General features: G+C 41.9%; 2 protein-coding genes across 7 annotated transcripts in view; one reads left to right on the top strand and one right to left on the bottom strand.

Annotated features, from left to right (window-relative positions):
• Nucleotides 1-14869, bottom strand: part of SLC4A1AP (solute carrier family 4 member 1 adaptor protein) — a 35822-nt gene extending 20953 nt beyond the window's left edge. The window contains exons 1-5 of the mRNA XM_032391547.1: nt 14148-14869; nt 13741-13933; nt 11520-11642; nt 10455-10515; nt 10001-10140 (exon numbers count right to left, since the gene is read on the bottom strand). Of these exons, the coding sequence (XP_032247438.1) occupies nt 10001-10140; nt 10455-10515; nt 11520-11642; nt 13741-13933; nt 14148-14810 (1180 nt within the window). The 5' untranslated portion in view covers nt 14811-14869. The remainder of the gene's footprint in view (nt 1-10000; nt 10141-10454; nt 10516-11519; nt 11643-13740; nt 13934-14147) is intronic.
• A 228-nt stretch (nt 14870-15097) lies between these two features.
• On the top strand, nt 15098-25539 carry SUPT7L (SPT7 like, STAGA complex subunit gamma). 6 transcript variants are annotated; one of them, XM_032391550.1, is made up of 6 exons: nt 15098-15291; nt 16145-16225; nt 17066-17673; nt 21797-22121; nt 23403-23640; nt 24879-25539. In XM_032391550.1, exons 3-6 carry the CDS (start codon nt 17261-17263, stop codon nt 25139-25141), a joined length of 1239 nt encoding a protein of 412 aa, XP_032247441.1. In that variant the 5' UTR covers nt 15098-15291; nt 16145-16225; nt 17066-17260; the 3' UTR covers nt 25142-25539. The 6 variants fall into 6 exon arrangements, with proteins under 6 accessions (XP_032247441.1, XP_032247442.1, XP_032247440.1 ...); XM_032391551.1 differs by having other exon boundaries at nt 15098-15340; XM_032391549.1 differs by having other exon boundaries at nt 15098-15389.
• The last annotated feature ends 1706 nt before the right edge of the window (nt 25540-27245 follow it).

The raw sequence follows: 27245 nt of genomic DNA, 5'->3' as shown, positions 1-27245 counted from the left end.
ATTCCATATTGTTGCTCAAAGTTAATAAGTCCCACCTATATAATCCAAGCTGTCAATCACCTCTTTTGTCCCCAAATAAGAATCTACAACCAAGGACTACACCACTGAGAAACACCTCTAACATGCAGACTAGAGACCACACAAAGAAAAAGAAAAGGCAACCTGGAGAGCACAGATTAGCAGTGAGATTAGATACTTACAATCCATGAGACAACAATAGCATATTATGTTTTAAAAATGAATATTCAGGGGTGCCTGGGGGGTTCAGTTGGTTAAGCATGAGACTCTTGATTTTGACTTAGGTCATGATCTCAGGGTCATGAGACCGAGTCCTGTGTCAGGCTCTGCTTCCCCATGGAGTCTGCTTCAGATTCTCTCTCTCTCTCTCTCTCTCTCTCCCTCTGCTCCTCCCTCGACTTGTGCTCTCATGCACATACGCGCTCTCTCTCTGATAAATAAATTAAATCTTTAAAAAAATGAATATTCGAGGACAAAAATGAGCCTTGGAAATTAAAATCTTGATAGCAAAATAGAGACGGAAAGATAAAGCTGCAGAAATTCCCAGAAAGAACAAAAAGATATAGAGATAAAAAAAGCAAAGAAAAGGGGCACCTGGGTGGCTCAGTCATTAAGCATCTGCCTTCAGCTCAGGTCATGATCCCAGGGTCCTGGGATCGAGCCCCGCGTCAGGCTCCCTGCTCAGCGGGAAGCCTACTTCTCCCTCTCCCACTCCCCCTGCTTGTGTTCCCTCTCTTGCTGTGTCTCTCTCTGTCAAATAAATAAATAAAATCTTAAAAAAAAAAAGACAGAAACTTGAGACGGTCAGTCTAAGATGTTCAATATCTAAGCAAAATTCCAGAGAGAAAGAGAAAACAGAGGGATGAAATGATTAATGGCATAATTCCAGAAATGTTCCTGAATTGTCAAAGATTGCCAGATCAGGGGCGCCTGGGTGGCTCAGTCAGTTGAGCCTCCAGCTCTTCACTTCGGCTCTTCACTTCGGCTCAGGTTATGATCTCATGAGTCATGGGATCAAGCCCCAAGTCAGGCTCCAGGCTCAGCACAGAGCCTGCTTTGGATTCTCTCCCTCTGCTCCTCCTCCGCCCTGCTCACTCTCTCTAAAATGGATAAATAAAATCTTAAAAAAAAAAAAAAAAGGCATTTCCAGACCAAAGGACCCAATAAGTACCTAGAAAAATGGATGAAAATAGGCCAACAGAAAGGTACATCACAGTTAAGTTTCAGAACCTTGAGAACAAAGGGAAACTCTAACAAACTTCTAGTGAGAGGGGGGAAAATAACTTATAATTGATCAGGGTTTGAACGGTTTTGGACTACGAGAGCAACACTGGATATAGGTGATAAGAGTAATACCTTCAAAGTTGTGAAGGAAATTATTTCCAATTTAGAATTCTACTCCCAGCCAAACTATTAACTGAGAATAAAGCTAGCATAATTATATTTTCAGAATGGAGAATTTAATAAAGTTTACTTGCTATACATCCTTTCTCAGGAATCCACTAGAGGATGTCCACCAAAACAAGAGAGTAGACCAAGAAAAATGAAAGATGTGAAATCCACTGAAGACTATCATCATCCATGCCCTCTACTATTATATCAGCTTTTTTTTTTAAGATTTTATTTATTTATTTTTCAGAGAGAGAGAGAGAGCACAAGCAGGGAGAGCTGCAAGCAGAGGGAGAAGCAGGCTCCCCACTGAGCAAGGAGCCCGATGCAGGACTCAATCCCAGGACCCCAGGATCATGACCTGAGCCAAAGGCAGATACTTAACTGACTGAGCCACCCAGGCGTCAGTCCTGCAGCAATAAGCCCTAAAAGAATAGTGCTCTTCAGGAAAAATGTTTTCAAAAGAGTCAGAACTGATCAATTACTGAATGTGATTGACCATGTGGAAAAATATACTGAAAGGCTATTAAAAGGTGAGAGAAGAATGACCAAGAGCTATAAAATCCAAACACATGAAAAACAAACACAATTATTCACTTTAGGAAAAACAAAAAGAAAAAACTGCTCAGTTGCGACTAATATTTGCATAAACATAATCATGTAAATACTAAGTACTAATTTAAGTCAGTAGATAATGTTTTAAAATACATGACTCAAAGTCAATAACATAAGATGGCGTAGGAGTAGGAGACCTTAGTTTTGTCTGGTCCCTGCAATTCAGCTAGACAGCTATCAAATCATTCTGAACACCTGTGAACTCAACCAAAGATCTAAGAAAATAGCGGCAACTCTACAAACAGAAAAGCAACCACTTCTGCAAGGTAGGAGGTTCGGAGAAGTGAATCTGAGGCAATATATCGGAAGATAAACCATGGGGGAAGGGAGCCTCCGTAAGCCGGAACCAGAAAGTGATATAGCAGCAGAGCACAAAACATTTAGCACATTTAGAAGTCTGCTCTGGTGAGGGACATCACTCAGGTGGCTAAGTGGGGGCAGAACCCTAGCTGGGACACTGTGGTCTCAGGATCCCCAGGGTCACAGGAAGACGAGGGGTGCCTGAGTGTGTCAGAGTTCCCAGGCATTGGAGCGGGGAAGCCGGCTGCAATCAGCGTGCATAGGAGTGGGCTCTTAGCTCAGGTTGCCATAAACCATGAACTGCAGCACAGTCAAGCGACTGAACAGGGGCCCAGCAAGCGGCAGAACTGTGGCGAGACCCGCTCTTCATCCCCCAGGAGCGCCGGGGGCGTGCACTGCAGAAGTCTTCAGGGTTTGGAGACTTGAAACAAGGCCACATGTCTGATAATAGAGACAATCTGTCACCTGCTAGGTGAGCATGGAGTGCAAACAGAGACCAGAGAGACAGGAATGATTGACTGCTTTTCCCTGAGGGCCCACTGAGGAGTAGGGTCCCAGCTCTCAGCTCTGGGGCTGGAGACTGGGAGGCTGCCATTTTCATTCTCATCCTCTAAAGTGGCATGGAAAGCCTTCAGGGAACAAAAGCCACATAGAGCAATCTGGAGCAGATTACTTAGCCTGGCCCCCTGGCAAGGGCAGTACAGTTCTGCTGGGGCACAGACACTTGAGAATCAACACAACAGGCCCCTCCCCGAGAAGATCAGCAAGAACATTGGCTAAGACCAAGTTTACTGATCATAGGTAACTGCAAAACTCCAGCACTAGGGGAAAGTAGTATATAGAATTCATGGCTTTTTTCCCCCTACAATTCTTTCAACTTTAATTTTTTTTCTCTTCTTTTTCAACCAATTTCTGATTTCATCAACTTTTTTTCTTTTTAAATCTTTTTTAATTTTCACTTTTAGTTATATTCTATCCTTTCATTGTATTTAATTTTAATTTCGTACATATGTAAGTTTTTCTTTCTTTACAGTTTTGGGGTATAGTTTTCTAATAAACAGACCAAAATACACAGAGGATCCAGTGTATTCTCTATTCTGTTCACCTGTCTGATTATATTCTCTCTCTCTCTCTCTCCTTTTTTTTTTTTTTTCCGGTTTTGGGCCTCTTCTGACTTGTTTAGTGTATATTTCTCTGGGGTCATTGTTGCCATTTTAGTATTTTGTTCTCTCATTCATCTCTTTTTCTCTGGCTAGAATGACAAGATGGAAAAACTAGCCTCAAAAAAGAGAACAAGAAGCAGTACTGACTGCCAGAGACCTAATCAGTATGGATAGAAGTAAGATGTCCGAACTGAGTTCAGAATAACGATTATAAAGATACTTCACTGGGCTTGAAAAAAGCATAGAAGACACTACAGAATCCCTTTCTGGAGAAATAAAAGAACTAAAATCTAATCAAGTCAAAATAAAAAAGGCTATTAATGAGATACAATTAAAAATGGAGGCTCTGGGGCGCCTGGGTAGCTCAGTCGTTGGGTATCTGCCTTCAGCTAAGGTCATGATCCCAGATCAAGCCCTGCATTGGGCTCCCTGCTCCACAGGAAGCCTGCTTCTCCCTCTCCCACTCCCTCTGCTTGTGTTCCCTCTTTCGCTGTGTCTCTCTCTGTCAAATAAATAAAATCTCTAAAAAAAAAATTGAGGCTCTAACTGCTAGGATAAATGAGGCAGAGGAGAGAATTAGTGATGTAGAAGACAAAATGATGGAGAATAAAGAAGCTAAGAAAAAGAGAGGTAAACAACTACTGGATCACGAAGGGAGAATTCAAGAGATAAGCGATACCATAAAGCGAAACAATATTAGAATAATTGGGATCCCAGAAGAAGAGGAAAGAGAAGGCAGATGCAGAAGATATACTGGAGCAAATTACAGCAGAGGACATCCCTAACCTGGGGAAGGAAACAGGCATTCAAGTCCAGGAGGCAAAGAGAACCCCCCTCAAAATCAAGGAAAATAGGCCAACACCCCAACATATAATAGTGAAACTTGCAAATCTCAGAGACAAAGAGAAGATCATGAAAGCAGCTCGGGACAAGAGGTCCATAATCTACAAGGGTAGAAACATTAGACTGGCAGCAGACCTATCCACAGAGACCAGGCAGGCCAGAAAGGATTGGCATGATATATTCAGGGTTCTAAATGAGAAAAATAAGCAGCCAAGAGTATTTTATCCAGCTAGGATGTCATTCAAAATAGAAGGAGAGATAAAAAGCTTCCAGGACAAACAAACTAAAAGAATTGTGATCACTAAACTAGCCCTGCAAAAAGCATTAAAGGGGATCCTTTAAGCAAAGAGAGAGCCCAAAAGTAACACAGATCAGAAAGAACAGAGAAAATATACAGAAACAATAACTTTACCGGTAATACAATGACACTAAATTCATATCTTTCAACAGTTACTCTGAATGTAAATGTGCTAAATGTCCCAATCAAAAGACACAGGGAACCAGATTGGATAAAAAAGCAAGACCCATCAATATGCTGTCTGCAAGAGCCTCATTTTAGACCCAAAGACACCTCCAGATTTAAAGTGAGGGGGTGGAGGGGCACCTGGGTGGCTCAGCTGGTTAAGTGTCTGCCTTTGGCTCAGGTCATGATCCCAGGGTCCTGAGATCGAGTCCCATATTGGGCTCTCTGCTCAGCGGAGAGCCTACTTCTCCCTCTTCCTCTGCCTGCCGCTCCCTCTGCTTCTGCTCTCTTGCTCTATCTGACAAATAAATAAATCTTTAAAATAAATAAATAAATAAAATGGGGGGTATAAAACCATTTATCATGCTAATGGACATCAAAAGAAAGCTGGGGTGGCAATCCTTATATCAGACAAATTAGACATTAAACTAAAGACTGTAATTGGAGATGAGGAAGGACACTATATCATAATTAAAGGATCCATTCAACAAAAAGATCTAACTGTAAATATTATGCCCCTAACATGGGAGCAGCCAATTATATAAACCAATTAATAACAAAATTAAAGAAACACATCAATGATGATACAATAAGGGGCGCCTGGGTGGCTCAGTCGTTAGACGTCTGCCTTTGGCTCAGGTCATGATCCCAGGGTCCTGGGATCAAGCCCCGCATTGGGCTCCCTGCTCCACGGGAAGCCTGCTTCTCCCTCTCCCACTCCCCCTGCTTGTGTTCCCTCTCTCACTGTGTCTCTCTCTGTCAAATAAATAAATAAAATCTTTAAAAAATAATAATAATGATATAATAATAGTAGGGGACTTGAACACCCCCCTCAATGCAATGGACAGATCATCTAAGCAGAAGATCAACAAGGAAACAAGTGAATGACACACTGGAATAGATGGACTTTACAGATATATTCAGAACATTCCATCCTAAAGCAACAGAACACACATTCTACTTGAGTGCACATGGAACTTTCTCCAGAATAGATCCATACTGGGTTACAAATCAGGTCTCAATGATACCAAAAGATTGGGATCATCCCCTGCATATTTTCAGACCACAATGCTTTGAAACTGGAATTCAATCACAAGAGGAAATCTGGAAAGAACTCAAATACATGGAGGCTGAAGAGCATCCTACTAAAGAATTAAAGAAGAATTTTAAAAATTCATGGAAACAAATGAAAATGAAAATACAACTGTTCAAAACCTTTGGGATGCAGCAAAGGTGGTCCTGAGAGGGAAGTGTATATAGCAACACAAACCTTTCTCAAGAAACAAGAAATACAACCTAACCTTACACCTAAAGGAGCTGGAGAAAGAACAGCAAATAAAGCCTAAATGCAGCAGGAGAAGAGAATTAATAAAGATTAGAGCAGAAATCAATGAAATAGAAACCAAAAGAACAGTAGAACAGATCAACAGATCAACAAAACTAGGAGCTGGTTTTTGAAAGAATTAATAAAATCAATAAACCCCTGGCCAGACTTGACAAAAAGAAAAGAGAAAGGACCCAAATAAATAAAATCATGAATGAAAGAGAGATCACAACCAACATCGAAGAAATATGAACAATTTTAAGAACATATTATGAGCAACTATATGCCAACAAACTAGGCAATCTGGAAGAAATGGATGCATTCCTAGAGACGTATAAAATACCAAAACTGAGGGCACCTGGGTGGCTCAGTCGGTTAAGGGTCTGCCTTCAGCTTGGGTCATGATCCCAGGGTCCTGGGATTGAGTCCCACGTCAGGCTCTCTGCTCAGCAGGGAGTCTGCTTCTCCCTCTCACTCTCCCTCTATGTTCTCCCTCTCTCTCTCAGATAAATAAAATCTATTAATTAATTAATTAATTCTTAAACTACCAAAACTGAAACAGGAAGAAATAAAAAACTGAAAAGACCCATAACCAGCAAGGAAACTGAAGCTGTAATCAAAAATCTCCTAAGAAACAAGAGTCCAGGACCGGATGGCTTCCCAGAGGAATTCTACCAAACATTTAAAGAAGAATTAATACTTACTCTTCTCAAGTGATTTCAAAATATAGAAATGAAAGGAAAATTTCCAAACTCTGTCTATGAGGCCAGCACTACCTTGATCCCCAAACCAGACAAAGATCCCACCAAAAAAGAGAATTACAGACCAATATCCCTGATGAACATGGATGCAAAAATTCTCACCAAGATACTAGCCAATAGCATCCAACAGTACATTAAAAGGATTATTCACCACGACCAAGTGGGATTTATTCCTGGACTGCAAGGGTGGTTCATCATCCACAAATCAATCAATGTGATACACTACATAAATAAAAGGATAAGAACCATATGATCCTCTCAATAGATGCAGAAAAAGCATTTGACAAAGTACAGCATCCTTTCTTGATTAAAACTCTTCACAGTGTAGAGATAGAGGGAACATACCTCAATATCATAAAAGCCATCTACAGAAAAGCCCACAGTGAATATCATTCTCAATGGGGAAAAACTCAGAGTTTTCCCCTAAGGTCAGAAACAAGACAGCGATGTCCACTATCACCACTGTTGTTCAACATAGTACTAGAAGTCCTAGCCTCAGCAATCAGAAAACAATAAGAATAAAAGGCACCCGAATCATCACCAAAGAACAAGTCAAACTCTCACTCTCACTCTTCACAGATGACATGATACTCTATGTGGAAAACCCAAAAGACTGCACCCCAAAATTGCTAGAACTCGTGCAGAAATTCAGCAATGTCACAGGATATAAAATCAATGCACAGAAATCAGTTGCATTTCTATACACCAACAAGACAGAAGAAAGAGAAATTAAGGAGTTGATCCCATATACAATTGCACCCAAAACCTAAGATACCTAGGAATAAACGTAACCAAAGAGGCAAAGGATCTGTACTCAGAAAACTACAGAACACCCATGAAAGAAATTGAGGAAGACATAAAGAAATGGAAAAACGTTCCATGCTCATGAGTTGGAAGAATAAATATTGTTAAAATGTCTATGCTACCTAGAGCAATCTATACATTCAGTACAATCCCTATCAAAATACCATCAACTTTTTTCACAGGGCTGGAACAAATAATCCTAAAATTTGTATGGAACCAGAAAAGACCCCAAATAGCCAGAGGAATGTTGAAAAAGAAAACCAAAGCTGGTGGTATCACAATTCTGGACTTCAAGCTCTATTACAAAGCTGTAGTCATCAAGACAGTACGGTACTGGCACAAAAACAGACACATAGATCAATGGAACGAGCGTCTGCCTTCAGCTCAGGTCATGATCCCAGGGTCCTGGGATAGAGCCCCGCGTCAGGCTCCCTGCTCAACAGGCAGCGTGCTTCTCCTTCTGCCTCTGCCCCTCCCCCTGTTTATGTGCATGCTCTCTCTCTGTCAAATAAATAAAATCTTAAAAAAAAAAAAAGACATACAAATGGTCAACAGACACATGAAAAAATGCTTAACATCACTCAGCATCAGGGAAATACAAATCAAAACCTCAATGAGATTCACCAGTCAGACCAGTCAGAATGGCCAAAATTAACAAGTCAGGAAATGCCAGATGTTGGTGAGGATGCAGAGAAAGGGGAACCCTCTTACTCTGTTGGTGGGAATGCAAGCTGGTACAGCCATTCTGGAAAACGGTGTGGAGGTTCCTCAAAAAGTTGAAAATAGAGCTACCCTATGACCCGGCAATTGCACTACTAGGGATTTACCCCAAAGATACAAATGTAGTGATCCGAAGGGGCACCTGCACCCCAATGTTTATAGCAGCAATGTCTACAATGGCCAAACTATGGAAAGAGCCCAGAAGTACATCAACAAATGAATGGATAAAGAAGATGTGGTATATAGATATATATATACAATGAAATATTACTCAGCCATCAAAAATAAAATCTTGCTATTTGCACAACATGGATGGAACTAGAGTATTATGCTAAGCGAAATAAGTCAATCAGAGAAAGACAATTATCATATGATCTCACTCATATGTGGAATTTAAGAGACAAAACAGAGGAGCATAGGGAAAGAGAGGAAAAAATAAAACGACAAAATCAGAGAGGGAGACAAACCGTAAGAGACTCTTAATCATAAGAAACAAAATGAGGGTTGCTGGAGGGAGGGGGTTGGGGGGATAGGGTAACTGGGTGGACATTAAGGAGGGTGCGTAATGTAATGAGCACTGGGTATTATATAAGACTGATGGATCACTGACCTCTACCTCTGAAACTAATAATACATTGTATGTTAATTAATTGAATTTAAATAAAAATAAATTAATTAACAAAAATAAAATAAATGACTCAAAATAAAGTAGCATACTCTTCCTTTTTGGAAATATGGATATTTTTAAATGCCAAAAGGAATAACTGAAAGAGTTAAAAAGCCTTCCAAGGTTGAAACTGAGGAGGGGCAGGGCAAGGAATAGGTATATTTTGTTATAAGCCTTTGGTAGTTTTTTTGTTTTGTTTTGTTTTGTTTTTAGATTTTATTTATTTATTTATTTGACAGAGAGAGACACAGTGAGAGAGGGAACACAAGCAGGGGGAGTGGGAGAGGGAGAAGCAGGTTTCCCGCCAAGCAGGGAGCCCGATGCAGGGCTCGATCCCAGGACCCCGGGACCAGGACCTGAGCTGAAGGCAGACGCTTAATGACTGAGCCACCCAGGCGCCCCAAGCCTTTGGTAGTTTTAAACTACACATAAGTTACTTTGCAATAATAAAAACTAATTTTAGAATAAACAAAAATATAGCATAAGCCTTTATTAATAAATGATGATATAACCAGACAGGTTTTTTAAATGAGATAAATTTAATGCAATCACATAGATAATATCCATTCTTACATTAAAAATGTAAGTACGAAAGAGTATAAGTAATGTAAATGCATTTGTGTATGAGTGTTTGCTTTTTATTAAAGGATCTAGTTCTGAACACACATCTATATTCATAAAAAATGTCTAGGAGAATATAAACAATGGCTTCCTTTGGGTATTGAGATACAGAATCTTTTCACTTCATAGAATTCTAGACAATTTACACTTTCCCCCTAAAGAGATATTTTATTGCCTTCTGTGTTAAATTTTCCTTTCTTCTTTCTTTTTCTTTCTGCCTCTGTCCACCTATTTGTATCTCTCTCCCCTCTCTCTCTCTCCGTCCCTCTCTTTTCTTTCTTTCTTCCAAGGAAAAGAAGTGTTCCCACATACCTGCCTCCTGCCGGAGCAATCCCAAAGTATCAAGGATTCGACAAGCTTCCAGTGAACACTGGATCATTGCTTCTTTTTTCTTTCCTGAATGAATTGCCTCAGCTACCAGTTGTTTTCCGGTTGAATCATCCACAGGTAATCTGTATTGGTTTGGAGGGAATCACAGCACAGTACTAAGCTCCAATTCTCATGAAAAAAAACAAATATGCTGTGATAATAGTCATTTTTTGACATGCCTTTTTAATCTCTCCATTCATCTCGTTCTATCTTACCAAGGTCAGACTTCAAATCTTTTCCTTAGACCTCTGACCCATCCCACCCCACATGCCAAATTATCAAGGCCCAAATTCAAGAAAAGCCTAAAAATAAGGCTAAAGTTACTCTTTGGGTTTGTTGTCTATAACCTGAAATTGACCATTTTTCAGAAATGGACATTAATGAGAACAGAACATACCTCACCCTACAGAGCCAAGTGCTATGTCCCTGTTCATCAAATTCATATTCTAGTTCTTCTCCTGTGGGAGGAAGAAAGACAAAACAATTTTAATAACATCTGAAAACTACTAGTTGAGACAAAGGGAAAAGAGAGGAAAGGTTAAGTAGGAGTATCAAGTTCCCATACCACACTGAACACTAAATTTCAAAGCATTTCACTTCTTATTCCTACGGATTATCATCTGACAATAAAATTAGGATGAGCTTGGGGAGCCTGGGTGGCTGGCTTAGTCAATTAAGTGGCCAACTCTTGATTTCGGCTCAGGTCATGATCTCAACGTCCTGGGACAGAGCCCTGTGCTGCGCTCTGCGCTCAGCAGGGAGTATGCTTCAGGAAATCTCTCTCTCCCTCTGACCCTCCTGCTTGCTCTCTCATTTTCTCTCTAAAATAAATAAATAAATCCTTAAAAAAAAATTAGGATGAACTTGAGGCAAAGAAAAGCAAACTCAGATCAAAATAATCAACTCTCCAAAAATAGCTTTGTCCACTACATAGCAGCTTTCACACTTATTTAAGTTGTAGATGTAAGCTGTTAATTTGTCACAATTGCCTGGTTTTTAGAAGCATAAATATTAAGTGCAGAATGCAACCAATTCATATATATATTCATACACACACAGAGATATTTTCTCAAAGCACCTCTATTGAAACAATCCTCTGTGGGAACATTCTTTAAATCATATAAAGTGGACATCCATGTTAAGAATTACAAAAGATCAGATGAATTAGAAACAAAAAATTTTAAGAAGTTAGGTCAATCTCCCCACCACCCAAGTTTAGGATCATTTGAGAAAGTCACAAAAAAAAAAAAAAAAAAAAGGGGCAATCCCTTTTTTCCAAGATGGGAAGACTAACAAGACTTTTACTATTTTCCAAATAAACCTGAAGCAATCGACCACAAGAGCAAGAACTGATTAAGGAGAACAGCAGATAAAATACAGCATTTCTAAGTACCCTGAAGATCTACAAAACAACACTGCTATGGATACCTTTTACTAGTAGGGTCAGAATCTGTTTACATACCTTCTCGGTCAAAAAAACCTTGGAGAGCCTTTTTTGGATCCTTTATATAAAAAGCCTCCCTTTCCTGCTGAAACTCTAAGACAATGGGGTTCTCTTCAGCCTCATCTTCTACAGCATCTTCTCCTACAGGAAAGAAAGAAAAGACAGACATAGGAAGAGACTGTCTTAATGACACCCACTTTCCATTCAGCCTGCATAAATATACAGTTATCAATGAAAAGAAAGGTGGGGGGTGGGGGAGAAGGGGGCAAAGACAAAATCACCAGTATAAATATCTTGAGTTTTTCTTAATTGTGTGACAAATTAAAACTTGTTTTCATGGCACCTTGTTTTTGTTTTTTTCCTCCATCATTATATTTTATTTTTTTTTTTTTTTAAGATTTTATTTATTTGACAGAGAGAGACACAGAGAGAGAGGGAACACAAGCAGGGGGAGTGGCAGAGAGAGAAGCAGGCTTCCCGCTGAGCAGGGAGCCCCATGCAGGGCTCGATCCCAGGACCCTGGGATCATGACCTGAGCCGAAGGCAGATGCTTAACGACTGAGCCACCCAGGCACCCCCATCACTATATTTTAAAAACAAAATTACCTACCTACCACACTGTCCATGGAAAAAAATCTAAGCTTCTTGGCCTGGCATTCCTGCTCTCTATCACCTGGGTCTAATACTCTGTCTCCAATATAATTTCTTAATATTTACCATATCTGTCAAATAGACTGGTCTACTCATTACTCCCTTAAAATCATCAATTCTGCCCTGAAAACCATACTCAACACTCAGCTTCCTGGAGGCTAATTTTCCTTTCCTTCAAGTTCCAGCTCAAGACCTGTGTGTAAATTTAAAAACTTTCCCAAATTTTAAGTCAGTGTTGCCCAAAAGAAATATAATGAAAGCCATACATGACATTTTTCATTTTCAGGGTGCCTGAGTAGCCCAGTCTGACTCTTGATTTTGGCTCAGGTCATGATCTCAGGATTGTGGGATCGAGCCCCTCCTCGGACTACACACTCAGTGCAGAGTCTGCTTGAGATTCTGTCTCTCCCTCTCCCTCTGCCCTTCCCCCTGCTCACACCCATTCTCTAAATAAATAAGTAAAATCTTTAAAAAAGAAGTTTTTCATTTTCTCATAGCCACATTAAGAAGGAGAAATGGGTAAAATTATTATCAGGTAATCAGTAAAAAATATTATGAATATTTTACATTCTTTTTTTACACTAAGTCTTTGAAATCAAGAGTGTATTTTACATTTATAGCACAAGTCAGTTTGGACTAGCCATACCGTAAGTGTCCAATAACCACATGTAGGTAATGGATACTATATTGGACAGTGCAGGTGTAAGTCCTCAGTGATTACTCCCTTCTCTGAACCCTTACTCTGGCATACTTACGGTTTCTAGCTTTTGTTTTGCACTTACAAAAGTAATTTCATAATATTTATCCAGTCTTCCCAACAACATATTAAGGCCATCTTCTTTTTATATTCCTAGATCCTGAATACCCATCCTCCAAAATGTCTGGCATTATGGAAAATTCAATTTATTCCTCTGGCTAAGGGACAAGCTTTCTCTGATTAGCTATTTCACATTTCAGGGAATTTACATAAAGTACAAAAAAATTGAGGGACTATCCTATACTGAACATTCCATGTTATTTAATTGAATATAGTTCCATCCCCTCCAGTGATGATAATCAAGGTCAGTACTATATGTATATATTTATATATATTTAAATGGTAAAAATAATAAGTTAGTTGTGTGCTGAGGAAGAGTTTTGAACAAGGAAGTGTGATGTAAAACGCATTAAAAGAAATCCATACTGCCCATAATTCAATTGTTTGACATCAGAAAAGTTAACAAATCTCTGTGGGTTTTGGTAATCTCATGTCCAAATTGTATTTGTCTCACCTATCTCAAAGTCATGAAAGCTGTGTGATAGAAAACAATTAAGGAGGGGCGCCTGGGTGGCTCAGTCGTTAAGCGTCTGCCTTCGGCTCAGGTCATGATCCCAGGGTCCTGGAATCGAGCCCCGCATCGGGCTCCCCGCTCTGCGGGAAGCCTGCTTCTCCCTCTCCCACTCTCCCTGCTTGTGTTCCCCTCTCACTGTTTCTCTCTGTTAAAAAAAATAAAATCTTAAAAAAAAAAAAAAGAAAAGAAAATAATTAAGGATACCACTAGTCATGAATTTAAAATACTAATCTCTGGCAGCAATTTTAACTTCTTACCCATTCCCCAGGTGCAGCCCATTTCATCATCTTGATTACTAGTATTTCTCTTCTTTTCAGTGGTATCCACTTCTTCCTCATCGGAGTCTTCCCCTAACATCTTCTTCTCCAACATCATTTGTTGCTGCTTGCGCAATTCCTTCAGTTGCGTTACCGTCAACTCGGATTCTGCCTCTCGGTCTTCCTCTGGTCCCTGATGAACCAAGCGAAAGAATTCTTTCAGAGTTCAGGGTTGCTGGATTCACTTTCTGAAGTATGGCAATGCGTAGAGAGGTCTGGCGAGGGCCCAGACTCCACTTTTGTCATCGCTGACTGGGAGAATCTCCTTCCTCAGTGAAAGCTTTAAGGAGCTCTGGAACCCAGCCCGGTGCACTCCAGAGATTGCAATCCTACGTTTTTCTACTTACCTGAAGAAGAAAGAGCCGGGTGCTGCCTCCAAAGCGAAGAACATGCCCGACGTGGACGCGACAATAGGTGCGGGGTGGGATGCGGGTTTTGTTAAGAAAAGTGCCGTGGGTGCTTCCCAGATCGTAAAGGTAGAAGCCCGGCCCGTGGCCGTCGCATTCTCCTTCGAGGCCGGACGCCCGGTGCTGCAGCACGGCGTGGTACCGGGACACCGAAGGGTGCTCCAGGCACACGTCGCAGCTAGACAGCCTCCCGAAAAGGCAGCAACTCGTCCCTTTCAAGCTACGGGTGCCAAGGATCGTGCCGCCCTTGAGTGTCTCTAGGCTGTAGGGGGCCGTCGCGGGGCCACCCCACGGCGGCTCTCGGTAAGGGGGAGCCCGGGCCGGGCCTCCAAGGGAAGGAGCCGCTGTGGGGGGCCGCGGCTGCTCCTTCGGTGGACTCCTGGTGCCCCCGCTGTCCGGCCGGGCTGGCGGGACCTCAGGTTCCCCCGAATCGGGCTCTAGCAGCGCCGCGGGCCTTTCCTTCTTCACCTCTTCAGGGTTTGAAGGATTGGTGATCGGGGCCTTGTTCCGCATAACTGGGGACACCGGCAGGGTTGGCTTCTTGAAGTCATCACTGAGCTCTTGCAAAGCCAGAGGCTCGGACTGAGAGGGACTATCAGCCATCCTCAGTCAGAGGCAGTCTCGAAATCTGTTCCTGGGAAACTATCCCCTTCGGTCTCTAAGTTCCCCTCTCTCTCTCTCTCTCTCTCTCTCTCTTTCTCTCTTTCCTCCCAGCGGCTTTTCTGGGCAGCGATAGCGGAATTGCTCCTTCACCACCCACAACGTTACGAAGAGGTGAATATCACGGGACGGGAAAACAGAGAAAGGTGGCCAAGGTGCTGTGAGAACGGGGACATCTTTAGAGGTTGCAACCGAATTGTAATAACTTCCTGTGGCATACCCTGATTGAGAAGAAGCGCTTCCGGCAGCCTAGGACCCCTAATCAACAAGCCAGCCTTCTGGGCCTCGCGCGACCTTCGCCTCAGGCCTTTCGGAGTCACACAGTCGTGCAGCCCAGCTCCTAAGACGGGGCAGTGAACACTAACGCTTCCTTGCCGCGGTCCAGGTCCAGACCTCCTCGTCTCCCGGCCGCCGCCGGCATCAGGTGACTCCAGGACCCTGCGCCTGCTGACCGTGACCGAGGAGACCCTGCGGTGCCTGGGCATTCTTTGAACTTGCTGCTTATTCTTCTTGCTCTTTTCGGTGAAATTAAGGAATAGGGTGTGTTTTTTTTTTTTTTTTTTTTTTTTTTTTTGGTCCCTTCGTTGATCCGTTTCTTTGTTCCTTTTGTTTTTCTCCGAAACCAATTATTGAGACTGCATAGTGTAGTGGTTAAGAGTACAGACTCTGGAGCCTGACTGTCTTGATTTTCTCCCTCCCTCATTTGTGACATTGGGCAAGACAGTGGGCCTCAGCTTCCCCATCTAAAAAATGGGGTAGTTGGGGAAATTGAATTAAACAATAAAGGCAAAGCCTGGCACATAGTAAGCACTCAATAAATGCCAGATACACTGTGTGCCAGACACGGTACATAGATCATGGTTGTGGGGGGTTGATTGGGAGAATAAACTCCATTGAGATAAGTCCTAGTTTAAATCCAGGTATAAACGCTCTGGTGGAGACATGGGAAGTGTTATGAGAATATAATGAAGGAAGATTTACTGGGGAGGTGATGGAGACTGGTGCCTTAAACTATTCTTCAGAGTGAATACAAGTCTACCAGGGATGTGGTGGGCAGCAGGGCATTTCTGGCAGAGATCACAACTTAAAGGATCAACTGGAAATACATGACATTCTCAAGAAACTGTGTAGTATGATATTGTTAGAACTAGGGTGGTGATTTCCTCTGGGAAGCTCCCTCTTTGTGCTTCCACTGCACCATGTCTGTGTCTCTAGAACAGTCCTTACCGCATGCTTTCATACTGAAATGTGGTTTATATTTCTCTCCCTCACCTCAGGTCAGGGATCTTGCAGTGGTCTTTGTCTCCTTCTGTAATGCCTGGCATTTGAAGAGACATATGGGCAATGAACCTGGAAAGGTGGGTTGAAGCCAGATTGCAGATTTTGATGAATGATAGGCCCAAGAATTCTGGCTGACTTTTTCCAATAGGCAACGAGAAGCCATTAGATCTGAGTTTTTAAAAGATTAAGTCTAACAGCACTGGAGAATAGATTAGATACAAGGAGAGACTGGAGGTAAGGGATACAAATTAGGAAGCAGCAGAAATCACTCAGATTCTTCCCTGTATGTGTCAGAAATTGAATGCATAAGACCAGTTAGATTACTGGTCAATAAATTTTTCCATCATGGGTGCCTGGGTGGCTCAGTCGTTAAGCATCTGCCTTCGGCTCAGGTCATGATCCCAGCATCCTGGGATCGAGCCTCACATTGGGCTCCCTGCTCAGCAGGAAGCCTGCTTCTGCCTCTGCCACTCCCCCTGCTTGTGTTCCCTCTCTCGCTGTGTCTCTCTCTGTCAAATAAATATAAAGAAAGAAAGAAATTTTTCCATCAGGACCAGGGAAAAGGTTGCCTGTGTTTGACACACACAGAATAAGAACCACCTCTTCCTATCTTTAACTCTATTCCCCTTTCTCCTACTGATTCAGGACAGATGTGTCAAGATACTCTGAGAAATATTCCAGGTCTCATTTAAGTATCTTGCCTTGCAAATTGTTCAGGATTGAGCATGATGATAGTTCTAGTAATGAGTTAGTGGGGTGAGATGGAAAACATGGACACTAATGCTCCCGATACTATTGCAGCTATTAGTCTACTAATGATCCAAATTCCACCTGTGGTTCAGTCCAGTAGGAACTGTCACTGTATGTGACTGGGGATGACTGGCATCTAACAGTTGTATTTCTCTTAATTTCTTCAGGGAGAACGTCTTCGGTCCTACAGTGTTGATGACACTGACATTTTCTGAGTGGTCTTGAACAGCCTACTTTTTATGTAAATAACTGGCTAGACTTCATATTTTTCACTAGAGAAGCCTTTAACCTAGAGATTTAAAAACACTGCTTTTAGCTTACTACTATTTTTAACTTGAAAGTTCTTCCTTTCTTATTCCAAAATGTTGAGATACTGGGGAGAGATACCAATCTCATCAAGCCAGACCAACAGAAGTTCCTTTGATTTGCTCCCACGGGAGTTCCGTCTCGTAGAAGTCCATGACCCACCCCTGCACCAACCCTCAGCCAACAAGCCCAAGCCCCCCACAATGTTGGACATCCCCTCAGAGCCGTGCAGCCTCACCATCCATACTATCCAGCTGATCCAGCACAACCGACGTCTGCGCAATCTCATTGCCACCGCTCAGGCCCAGAGTCAGCAACAGACAGAAGGTGTAAAGACTGAAGAGAGTGAACCTCTTCCCTCTTGCCCGGGGTCACCTCCTCTTCCTGATGACCTCCTGCCTTTAGATTGTAAGAATCCCAATGCACCATTCCAGATCCGGCACAGTGACCCAGAGAGTGACTTTTATCGGTAAGACAAGGCTTTGCTATATCTTACTTTTCTCAAAAAACCTTCACAACAGCACTGTTAAGAATGTAATAATATTTCCATGAGGAAACTGAGGATAAGGGTAATTGACATGGCCAGAGTTGCTCAGGTAATTAGTAGGAAGTCTTAAGACTTGAATCCTGATCTTCCAAATCCAGAGTGTGTATCTTTTATTTTTGATGTAGCAAATATTTACTGAGTGCCTATTACGTGCCAAACACTTTCCTAGGAGCAAGGTACTACACCAGTATGTAAAATAAGCCATGGCCTCAGTCCTCAGAGCGTAGTCTTTCTGTTTAATTTGAAATGTACATTATGGGTTTAGCTCAGTGTCCTCAAATTGAGATTCATGGACTTATTCTCATATTATTAGGAATCCATAAGTTCTATATAAGAATTTTTAAATTGTGTACAGTTGACCCTTGAACAACATGAGTTTAAACTGTGTGGGTCCACTTACATGTTGATGTTTTTACAGTACAGTACTGTAAATGTATTTTCCTTATGATTTTAACATCTTTCCTCTAGCTTACTTTATAAGAATATAGTATATGATACATATAACATACAAAATAAGTGTTAATCGACTGTGTATGTTATCACTAAGGCTTCCAGTCAATAGTAGGCTATTAGTCATTGGGGTACCTGGCTGGCTCAGTCAGAAGAGCATGTGACTCTTGATCTCGGGGTCCTGAGTTCAAGCTCCATTTTGGGTATAGAGATTACTAAAAAAATAAAATAAACTTTTTTAAAAAAAGATTTTATTTGAGAGAGAGTGAAAGAGAGAGAGCATGAGAGGGAGGACAGTCAGAGGGAGAAGGAGACTCCCCACTGAGCAGGGAGCCTGACAAGGGGCTTGATCCCGGGACTCTGGGATCATGACCTGAACCAAAGGCAGACACTGAACCTACTGAGCCACCCAGGCACCCCTAAAATAAAATAAAATTTTTTTAAAAAGTAGACTATTAGTCATTAAGTTTGGGGAAGTCAAAGCTGTTTGTGGATTTTCAACTGCACAGGGGGTCAGTACCCCTAACCCCACATAGTTCAAGGGTCCAACTATATTTTCATTTTGTTAACATCACTTAAGAAATAATATAAAAATGTTCTTGATCCTTGCTACTCAAAATCTGATCTGAGACTAGCAGCATCAACATCACCCGGGAACTTATTAGGAATTCAGAGTCGCAGGCTCTACCCAACCTGCTGAATCAGAATCTTTATTTTAACAAGATCTCCAGAAGATTCATATGTCTATTTAAGTTTGAGAAGCCCTGCTCCATATCTTCTGAATGACTGCCTTATAACCTAATGCCACTATTGGGCTTCAGTATGTAAGTTTGCATTTGGTGCCAAATAATTACTTTTTCTTTTCATTTTGCAATTTGTCAGACCAAAGAAAAATTTAAATAACAGTACAAGAAATGCCCAAATACTCTTTACCAGGATTCACCAATTGTTAACAGTTTGCCACATTTATTTTCTCTTACATATGTATAAGCATGTATATACACATATACACACATAAATATATGCATAACAAACATAAACAGATACACGTACACTTTTTTTGCCAAATATTTTAAAGTTGCACATATCCCAGTATTTCACCCCTTAATTCTTAAACATTCCCTACATAATCCCAATACCATTATCACACCAAAGTCAATGAACACTAATTAAATATCACTTAATAAGTCCCCATATTCGGATTTCTCCAGTTGTCTGCAAAATATCTTTTGTAGATATATTTTTCCCTAATGCAGAATCTAACAAAGATTCATGAATTGCATTTGGTTGTTTAGTGTCTTTTTTTTTTAATTAATTAATTTATTTGAGAGAGTGAGAAAGAGTGTGTGCAAGCAGGGGGAAGGGCAGAGGGGAGTGGGAGAGAGAGAATCCCAGAGCAGACTCCCCTCTGAGCGAGGAGCCTGACTTGGGTCAGTCCAACAATCCTGAGATCACGACCTGAGCCGAAACCAAGAGTCGGATGCTCAACCAACTGAGCCACTCAGTGCCTCTGTTTAGTGTATTTTATTTTATTTTTTTTTTTTTTAAAGAAATGTTTATGCAAGTTTTTTCCTTTTTTTTTAAAGATTTTGTTTATTTATTTATTTGACAGAGAGAGAGAAACAGCATGAGAGGGGATAGGGTCAGAGGGAGAAGCAGGCTCCCCACTGAGCCGGGAGCCCGATGTGGGACTCGATCCCAGGACTCTGGGATCATGACCTGAGCCGAAGGCAGTCGCTTAACCAACTGAGCCACCCAGGCGCCCTGTTTAGTGTATTTTAAACCAAAACTCTCCTTCCTCCTTTTTTAAAAAACATGATAATTAATCTTTTTTAAGAGTTCAGGTCATTTGGAATGTAGAATGTCCCACTCACTGGATTTGCTGATTATTTCCTCAAGTTTAGAGTCAGGTTAAATATGTTTGGCAAAGAAAAAAAAAAAATTCATAAGTAATATTGTATAACACTTATTGCATCTGCTATTGATGATAATAGTTACTACTATTTGAACTGTCCCAAATTAATGAGAAAAGAACAGAAATGGACTTAATATGTAAGGGTTGCAGTTGGGCCAAATGAAGGTCAGATGATGTCCTGGTGCACTGTATAATTGAAGGTTCTGAAGTCCTTGGAATAGTGAAAAAGGCAGGGATAACTGTATCATTACATGCTTGGCACATATTCGTACAGATAGGGCCAACTTCAAAAAACTTGTTCCATACTGATAGTACCATATTTACATTTTGAAGGCAATTTAGTTTTAACAAAATAATATTGTCCATCATGTTAAATTGATGCTGTTATTTAGCATTTTATAGTTTTGCATCAACTTCTAATTTAATCCATTTACGTCCTCATCAGAGGGAGGCAGAAGATAGGAATTTTCATAAATAGAAGTTTGTTAAAAGTTATTTTTAGGAGATCAGACAGCTTTTTGAAATTTTTTCTTAGATTAAGATTTCTACAGCAGTGATTAGGGGTAAAATGGTATATTATGAAGAACATGCGATCTGAAGTCAGAAGCTCCACCTTCTGATAATACCAAAACAGCTTCTGGCAGGTCAGCGCCTCTAAACCTCAGTTTCTCAAACCTGCCAAATGGGAATCATAGTATGGACCTACTACCCATTTCTTTGCATAGGATAGGATAAAAATGATTTGTAAACTGTATATATTTTGGGGCACCTGGGTGGCTCAGTCAGTTAAGCGTCTGCCTTCGGCTCAGGTCATGATCCCAGGTTCTGGGATCGAGCCCCGTATCGGGCTCTCTGCTCAGCGGGCAGCCTGCTTCTCCCTCTCCCTCTGCCTGCCACTCTGCCTCCTTGTGCTCTCTCTGTCAAATAAATAAATAAAATCTTAAAAAATAAGTAAAAATATATTTTAAATTGCTTTCTTAAAATCAAGTTGCTTTCCCAGTTTTACAAATGGTCTGTTGTAGTTGTATAAGAATCTCCTAATTGGGACTTCGAATTTCTAAACTCCAAGTATCATCCAGCATATGAGGAAACTATGTTGTGGTGAAATAATTAGAGCACTCTTGAGCTGTACCTGAGCTATCCTGTTACATTTTATTATATCCTAAAAGTGATCAAAATTGAGCAGTTGGTAAAAGAAAACTTCCTATTCACCTGATACTTTTTTTTTTTTTTTTAAGATTTTATTTATTTATTTAAGACAGAGAGAATGAGAGAGAGAGAGCACATGAGAGGGGGGAGGGTCAGAGGGTGAAGCAGGCTCCCTGCCGAGCAGGGAGCCCGATGCGGGACTCGATCCAGGGACTCCAGGATCATGACCTGAGCCGAAGGCAGTCGCTTAACCAACTGAGCCACCCAGGCGCCCTCACCTGATACTTTTATATTAATTGTAGATATGCATTGCCTATGAAGTCTTCATGTAATTGGAGGAGCTCAGAGGTGACTGTGGGTTGTTGAGACATGCCCTGGCAGCAGCAAGATGAAACTGGGCTCTGTAACTGCAGAGAATTCCCCTAGAAAGCTGAGCCAGTGGCTTGACTGAAACTGTAAAACTCCTAGGGAGACAGGACAGGTCACCCTTTCACAAGAGCACTAATAACCCTGCCGTGTCTCCCCTTTCAGCGGGAGGGGGGAACCTGTGACTGAACTCAGCTGGCACTCCTGCCGGCAGCTCCTCTACCAGGCAGTGGCCACAATCCTGGCCCACGCGGGCTTTGAGTGTGCTAACGAAAGTGTCCTGGAGACCCTCACTGATGTCGCACATGAGTACTGCCTTAAGTTCACCAAGTTGCTGCGCTTCACTGTGGATCGAGAAGCCCGGCTCGGGCAGACTCCTTTCCCTGACGTTATGGAGCAAGTATTCCACGAGGTGGGCATCGGCAGCGTGCTGTCCCTCCAGAGGTTCTGGCAGCACCGCATCAAGGACTATCACAGTTACATGCTGCAGGTGAGGTCACCCAGGAGGGTCGGGTAGATGTGTAATCCAGGGCTGTTCAGCTGGGTCCCACACTTGCCCTAGAGAACAGAGCGTGGGGTCTTGGAAGAGAGTGGACTCGATCTGCTCTCATGGCCCTGGCTGTGTTCCTCTGGCTTCATCACTGACCTGGCCAGACCCTAGGGCCTCCTTTAGTCAATGAGTGGCTGCATTTATTGATAACACTTCTGCTGGAAGAAATTATAGACAGGAATATGGAGTCTGAGAGAATGTGGTTAGCGTGCTTTTTTCAACAAATACTTACTGAGTGCCTACTGTGAGTCAGGCACTGTGGGAGACAGCAGTTAATAAGACAAGATCCTGGAGCTTGCATTCTTGCGAGGGAAACAAAACAAATAAATCATGATCAAAACAATTCTGGATGGCATCAAGTGCCATGAAAAGCAAAACCAAACAGAATGAGGTGATACTGCCCAGGGGTGGAGTAAGGGGTAGAGATACCATTTTTGGTTACAGCCAGAAATATCTAATCTCTTCAACCCTTGTGACCTTAAGCAAGTCATTTGTTCATTGTTTTGGTTTCCCCAAATCTAAATATGATAAGGAATTTTTAACACCCCACAAAAAAGTCTTTGCTAAGTGATCCGGATTTCCTACACCCTTCATTATCCATGTAAGGTACCTATGTCAACTGTTAGTCTTTACAGCCAAAAAATGTAACCTTTTTTTTTTTTTAAGCAAGTTTTGACTGCTTTTTTTTTTTTTTTAAGATTTTATTTATTTATTTGACAGAGAGAGACATAGCATGAGAGGGAACACAAGCAGGGGGAGTGGGAGAGGGAGAAGCAGGCTTCCCCCCAAGCAGGGAGCCCGATGTGGGACTCGATCCCAGGACCCTGGGATCATGACCTGAGCTGAAGGCAGACACTTAACGACTGAGCCACCCAGGCGCCCCAAAAAATGTAATCTTTTGTCCCCATTCTGATTTATCTTTAACAAAGTCTCTTTTACCTTTATGTAACTTTTAATTAATGATACACAGACACTTTTATACAAGACGACTTTTCTTTACGTGTTTCTGTCATTTACAAGTGCAAACTCAACACCTTAAACGAATCCTTCCATGTGTCTACGATGCTTAAAAAAAAGTAAAAAAAAAAAAAATTCTTTCCATTGGCAGTGGTTGCTTTATGCATATTCATATTATGTTGGCTTTTCCATGGGATACCACAAGCTGACCATCCACCTTGCTTTTAACATTCCTTTGAAAAACTGACTCTTGCTTGCCAACAGATTAGTAAGCAACTCTCTGAGGAGTATGAAAGGATTGTCAATCCTGAGAAGGCCACAGAGGACACTAAACCTGTAAAGATCAAGGAAGAACCTGTGAGCGACATCACCTTCCCTGTCAGTGAGGAACTGGAGGCTGACCTTGCTTCTGGAGACCAGTCACTGCCCATGGGGGTCCTCGGGGCTCAGAGCGAGCGCTTCCCATCTAACCTGGAGGTTGAGGCTTCGCCGCAGGCTTCAAGTAAGAGAAATCAACTGACTCTGATTCTGGGAGATCTGCCAATCTGATTTAGCACTTTTTGCATTTTGGAATCAAACTCTGGAGATGAGAGAAAAAAATGGGGGTGGGCAAGAGAATGGAAAGTCTAAAAACATATAGCCTCACTGATCTAGATCTATCAACATTCTTCTCTTTGAAATTAGTGAAGGGAGGACTAGCACAACTTTACAGACATTCTTTTAAAATAATTCCTAGTTAGGATGTAGATGCACTCAACTCTCCTGTTGAGTACTGGAGCTAATGTAGCTGACCGAGCTGGATGGGCAGATGTCCCCCTCGTCCCTTAGTATGCTGTATTTGTCTTTCCTGATGCTTGTAAGACAACTTCCAGATAGATGGAGGAAGGCCAATTGCTCAAGGCTGTTTGAATAGTTGGGCTTCCTTGCTAGAGTGCCCCCAACAGATTGGAGCTGAAAGGGACTGAAAAAGGGCTATCTAGTCAGAGGCAGCTGGCCTCTTCTTCCAGACTCTGTGATCACCTTAGGAACCAGGCTGACTCGATCCTTAAGTCAGTTAGATTGCAAATTAGTCTAGATACTCAGTTCTACTCCAATATAAATTGTCACTTCATCAATGCACAAATGATACAAGTAACAAATCCTAAACAGAATTAGGCCACATTTTTTAAAGTGTTGAGCAGAGAGCCTTTCACCATGGAAGAAGTAATAACCACAGAATAGCACTGCCAGAACAGAGACAGGAGGGCCAAAGAGAAATTGTTGCAGATTTAGGAGCCAGGTCTGTTTTCAGCAGTCTGGGAACTGCTGCCAGTGTTTTGTAGTGATCATGAACTTCATAACGTGAGAGAGGACCATGGACCATAACAAAAGGCAAGAAAACAGGACAGCCTTATAGAAGGAAGGAAGGAAAGAAGAAACTTAACCCCTGAACAAGAGCCTGTGGTTATGCCTGCCTTTGGGCCATGAGACAGCGAATCTTCCCACCTACGTAGTTCTACTTCCCTGGTTTAAGAGAAATGGCAGGTGGGTGAGGTGGGGTAAAGGAGGGGGGAGGAAGTGGAATGGAAAATATTCAGAGTTGGTAGTTTTTGGAACAGAGAATAACAACCATATTCTCCAGCCAAGTAGAGTCAAAGTGAAGTCTGAGCTCAAAGGCTAGTAATCTGCCCCGGGTAAAATATTTGTTCTGCTGTGTTCCAGCCCTGGCTTACCACTAGTTGTATTCTCTTCCATTGCTAGGCACGGAGGTAAATGCTTCCCCTCTTTGGAATCTGGCCCATGTGAAAATGGAGCCTCAAGAGAGCGAAGAAGGCAATGTCTCTGGGCATGGCGTGCTGGGCAGCGATGTCTTCGAGGAGCCCATGTCCGGGATGAGTGAAGCTGGGATCCCCCAGAGCCCTGATGACTCAGACAGCAGCTATGGTTCCCACTCCACGGATAGCCTCATGGGATCCTCCCCTGTTTTCAACCAGCGCTGCAAGAAGAGGATGAGGAAAATATAAAAGGAAAAGGGGAGACTTTCTCTCCAGACCTACAAAACCCACCAGAAAACCTTGGTGTATTCAAATTTGTTTCCATAAAAGGTGATTTGACTCAGTAAACAAGTGGATTTTCCTGATTTCATTGGAGCTGGATTTAACCAAGCAAGTTTGCATTTTACTTTTACAGCTAGTTTTTGTACTTTTCCACAACCAAGCCACCTTTCACAGACAGTTCACGATACTGGGATGGTAATCGGGAGACCAAAGCACTGTCCCTGACTGATGTTTTTACCTTTGCACAACTGAGAAGAATCATATGGCTTGGCTCATATCGCAGGGATGTTGTACAGATTGAGATTCTTAATCAAACCTCAAAGCTGTGCTTGAAAAGACTCACAAGTAAATATATGCTGATATTACATACCAGTTTTTTCATTGAACTTGCTTCACTTTGGGGTCAAATCTTTGGGAACCTGGTACTAAAACCTAACAGGAAATAGTGAATCCCCTTATCCATCAGTAGTCTTTTTTAAATTTTTTGCTGCTCGTGATGTCTCACAAAACCAGGGGTCTGTGGTGCTCCTTCAGACAGCCCTCCTAATCTTGTCCGCATCGTTTGTTCTTCCTTCTTTTTTATTAAGTAAACTCTACCCCTCAAACTCACGACCCCAAGAGTCACATACTCTACCAACTGAGCAGGCAGGCACGCCCCTCTTCTTTGTTAGACTTATTCCATCTACCCTCATCCTTTTTGTCATTTTCTTATTTCCATTCAGATTTTTTAAGATTTTGTCAGAGAAAGAGAGGGAGAGAGCACAAGCAGGAACGGCAGGCAGAGGGAGAAGCAGGCTCCCCCCTGAGCAAGGAGCCCAACGTGGGGCTCAATCCCAGGACCCTGGGATCATGACCTGAGCAGAAGGCAGATGCCCAACCAACTGGGCCACCCAGGTGCCCCTCCATTCAAATTTTTAAAGATATTTCACCTGTACCTTTTTTCAGTTGTTTCCTTCATTTTCTCCATTGGAAATGAGCAAAGAGGACCTGCCCAAGGACAGACTTGTGCTGATTGTATTCGTTGCATCTACTCGGCCATCAGAGGACAGCAGTCCATTCCTGTACCAGAATTCAGCATCTGCACTGTGCTCATGCTGGCTGGGCAGCCTCTAAAAGGCTAACAGTACACCTCTTTTCTCCTTCACATCATGTCCTCAACTTTACATCATTACCCATCACAGTATCTGCCCTGCTTGGCATCTGATAGTTGCAGTCAGTATTTATCAAGTGAATGATTAGCACTGGAATTATAGGAGTAATTAGCAAATGTGTGTTTTATGCCTTGGTAGTGGGTGCCAGCATGTTAAATACTGAAGTTTGGTTTTTGGGTGCAGAATACAGTCTTTTGAAATTTACAGCATTAAGAGACCAAAATCAAGGCACAACTTTAATTAATATATTATTGAATGACTTAAATGTCCCAGGCACTGAGAATAAAGGTGAAAGCAGGGGTGCCTGGGTGGCTTAGGTGGTTAAGCGTCTCACTTCACCTCAGGTCATTATCTCAAGGTCGTGAGATCAAGCCCGGCGTCTGGTTCTCCCTCTGCCCCAACCCCCTCTCAAGCATGCACACTAATAATAAATAAAATCTTTTTTAAAAAATGCAATAGCAGTAAAATGAGATTACAACGTAAACTCTGATAATTTATAAATTTGCTAATTGCACAATCCTTAGTACACTTCTCTGAACTCCCATTCCACACTTAGCTTCATTTTCCCGTTTATTTATGAAAGCAGACATCAGGCAGTTTCCATAAAGTAGTCATCTAGTATTTAATTCATTCAGTTAGCAAACATTTATTGAGCTATTATGTACTGGTTCTTGTGCAAGGGATACAAAGATGAGGAAGACTTTGTCCCTGTCCTTATGGAGTGGAGCTTAAGGCATACGCCAGGCAAGGGTTTTGTTTTTTTGTTTTGTTTTTTAAGTAGGCGCCATGCCCAGCATGGAGCCTTGGCTTGAACTCATGGCTTGAACTCATGACCCTGAGACCAAGGCCTGAGCTGAAATCAAGAGTCAGGCACTTAACTGACTGAGCCACCCAGAAGCTCCCAGACAAGTTTTTTTTAA

The sequence above is a fragment of the Phoca vitulina genome, unplaced genomic scaffold (genome assembly GCF_004348235.1).
Source record: "Phoca vitulina isolate PV1807 unplaced genomic scaffold, GSC_HSeal_1.0 scaffold63, whole genome shotgun sequence".
Taxonomy (NCBI): Eukaryota; Metazoa; Chordata; class Mammalia; order Carnivora; family Phocidae; genus Phoca; species Phoca vitulina.
Note: the sequence above shows the minus strand (reverse complement) of the source record. Positions and strands in the feature narration are given on the sequence as shown.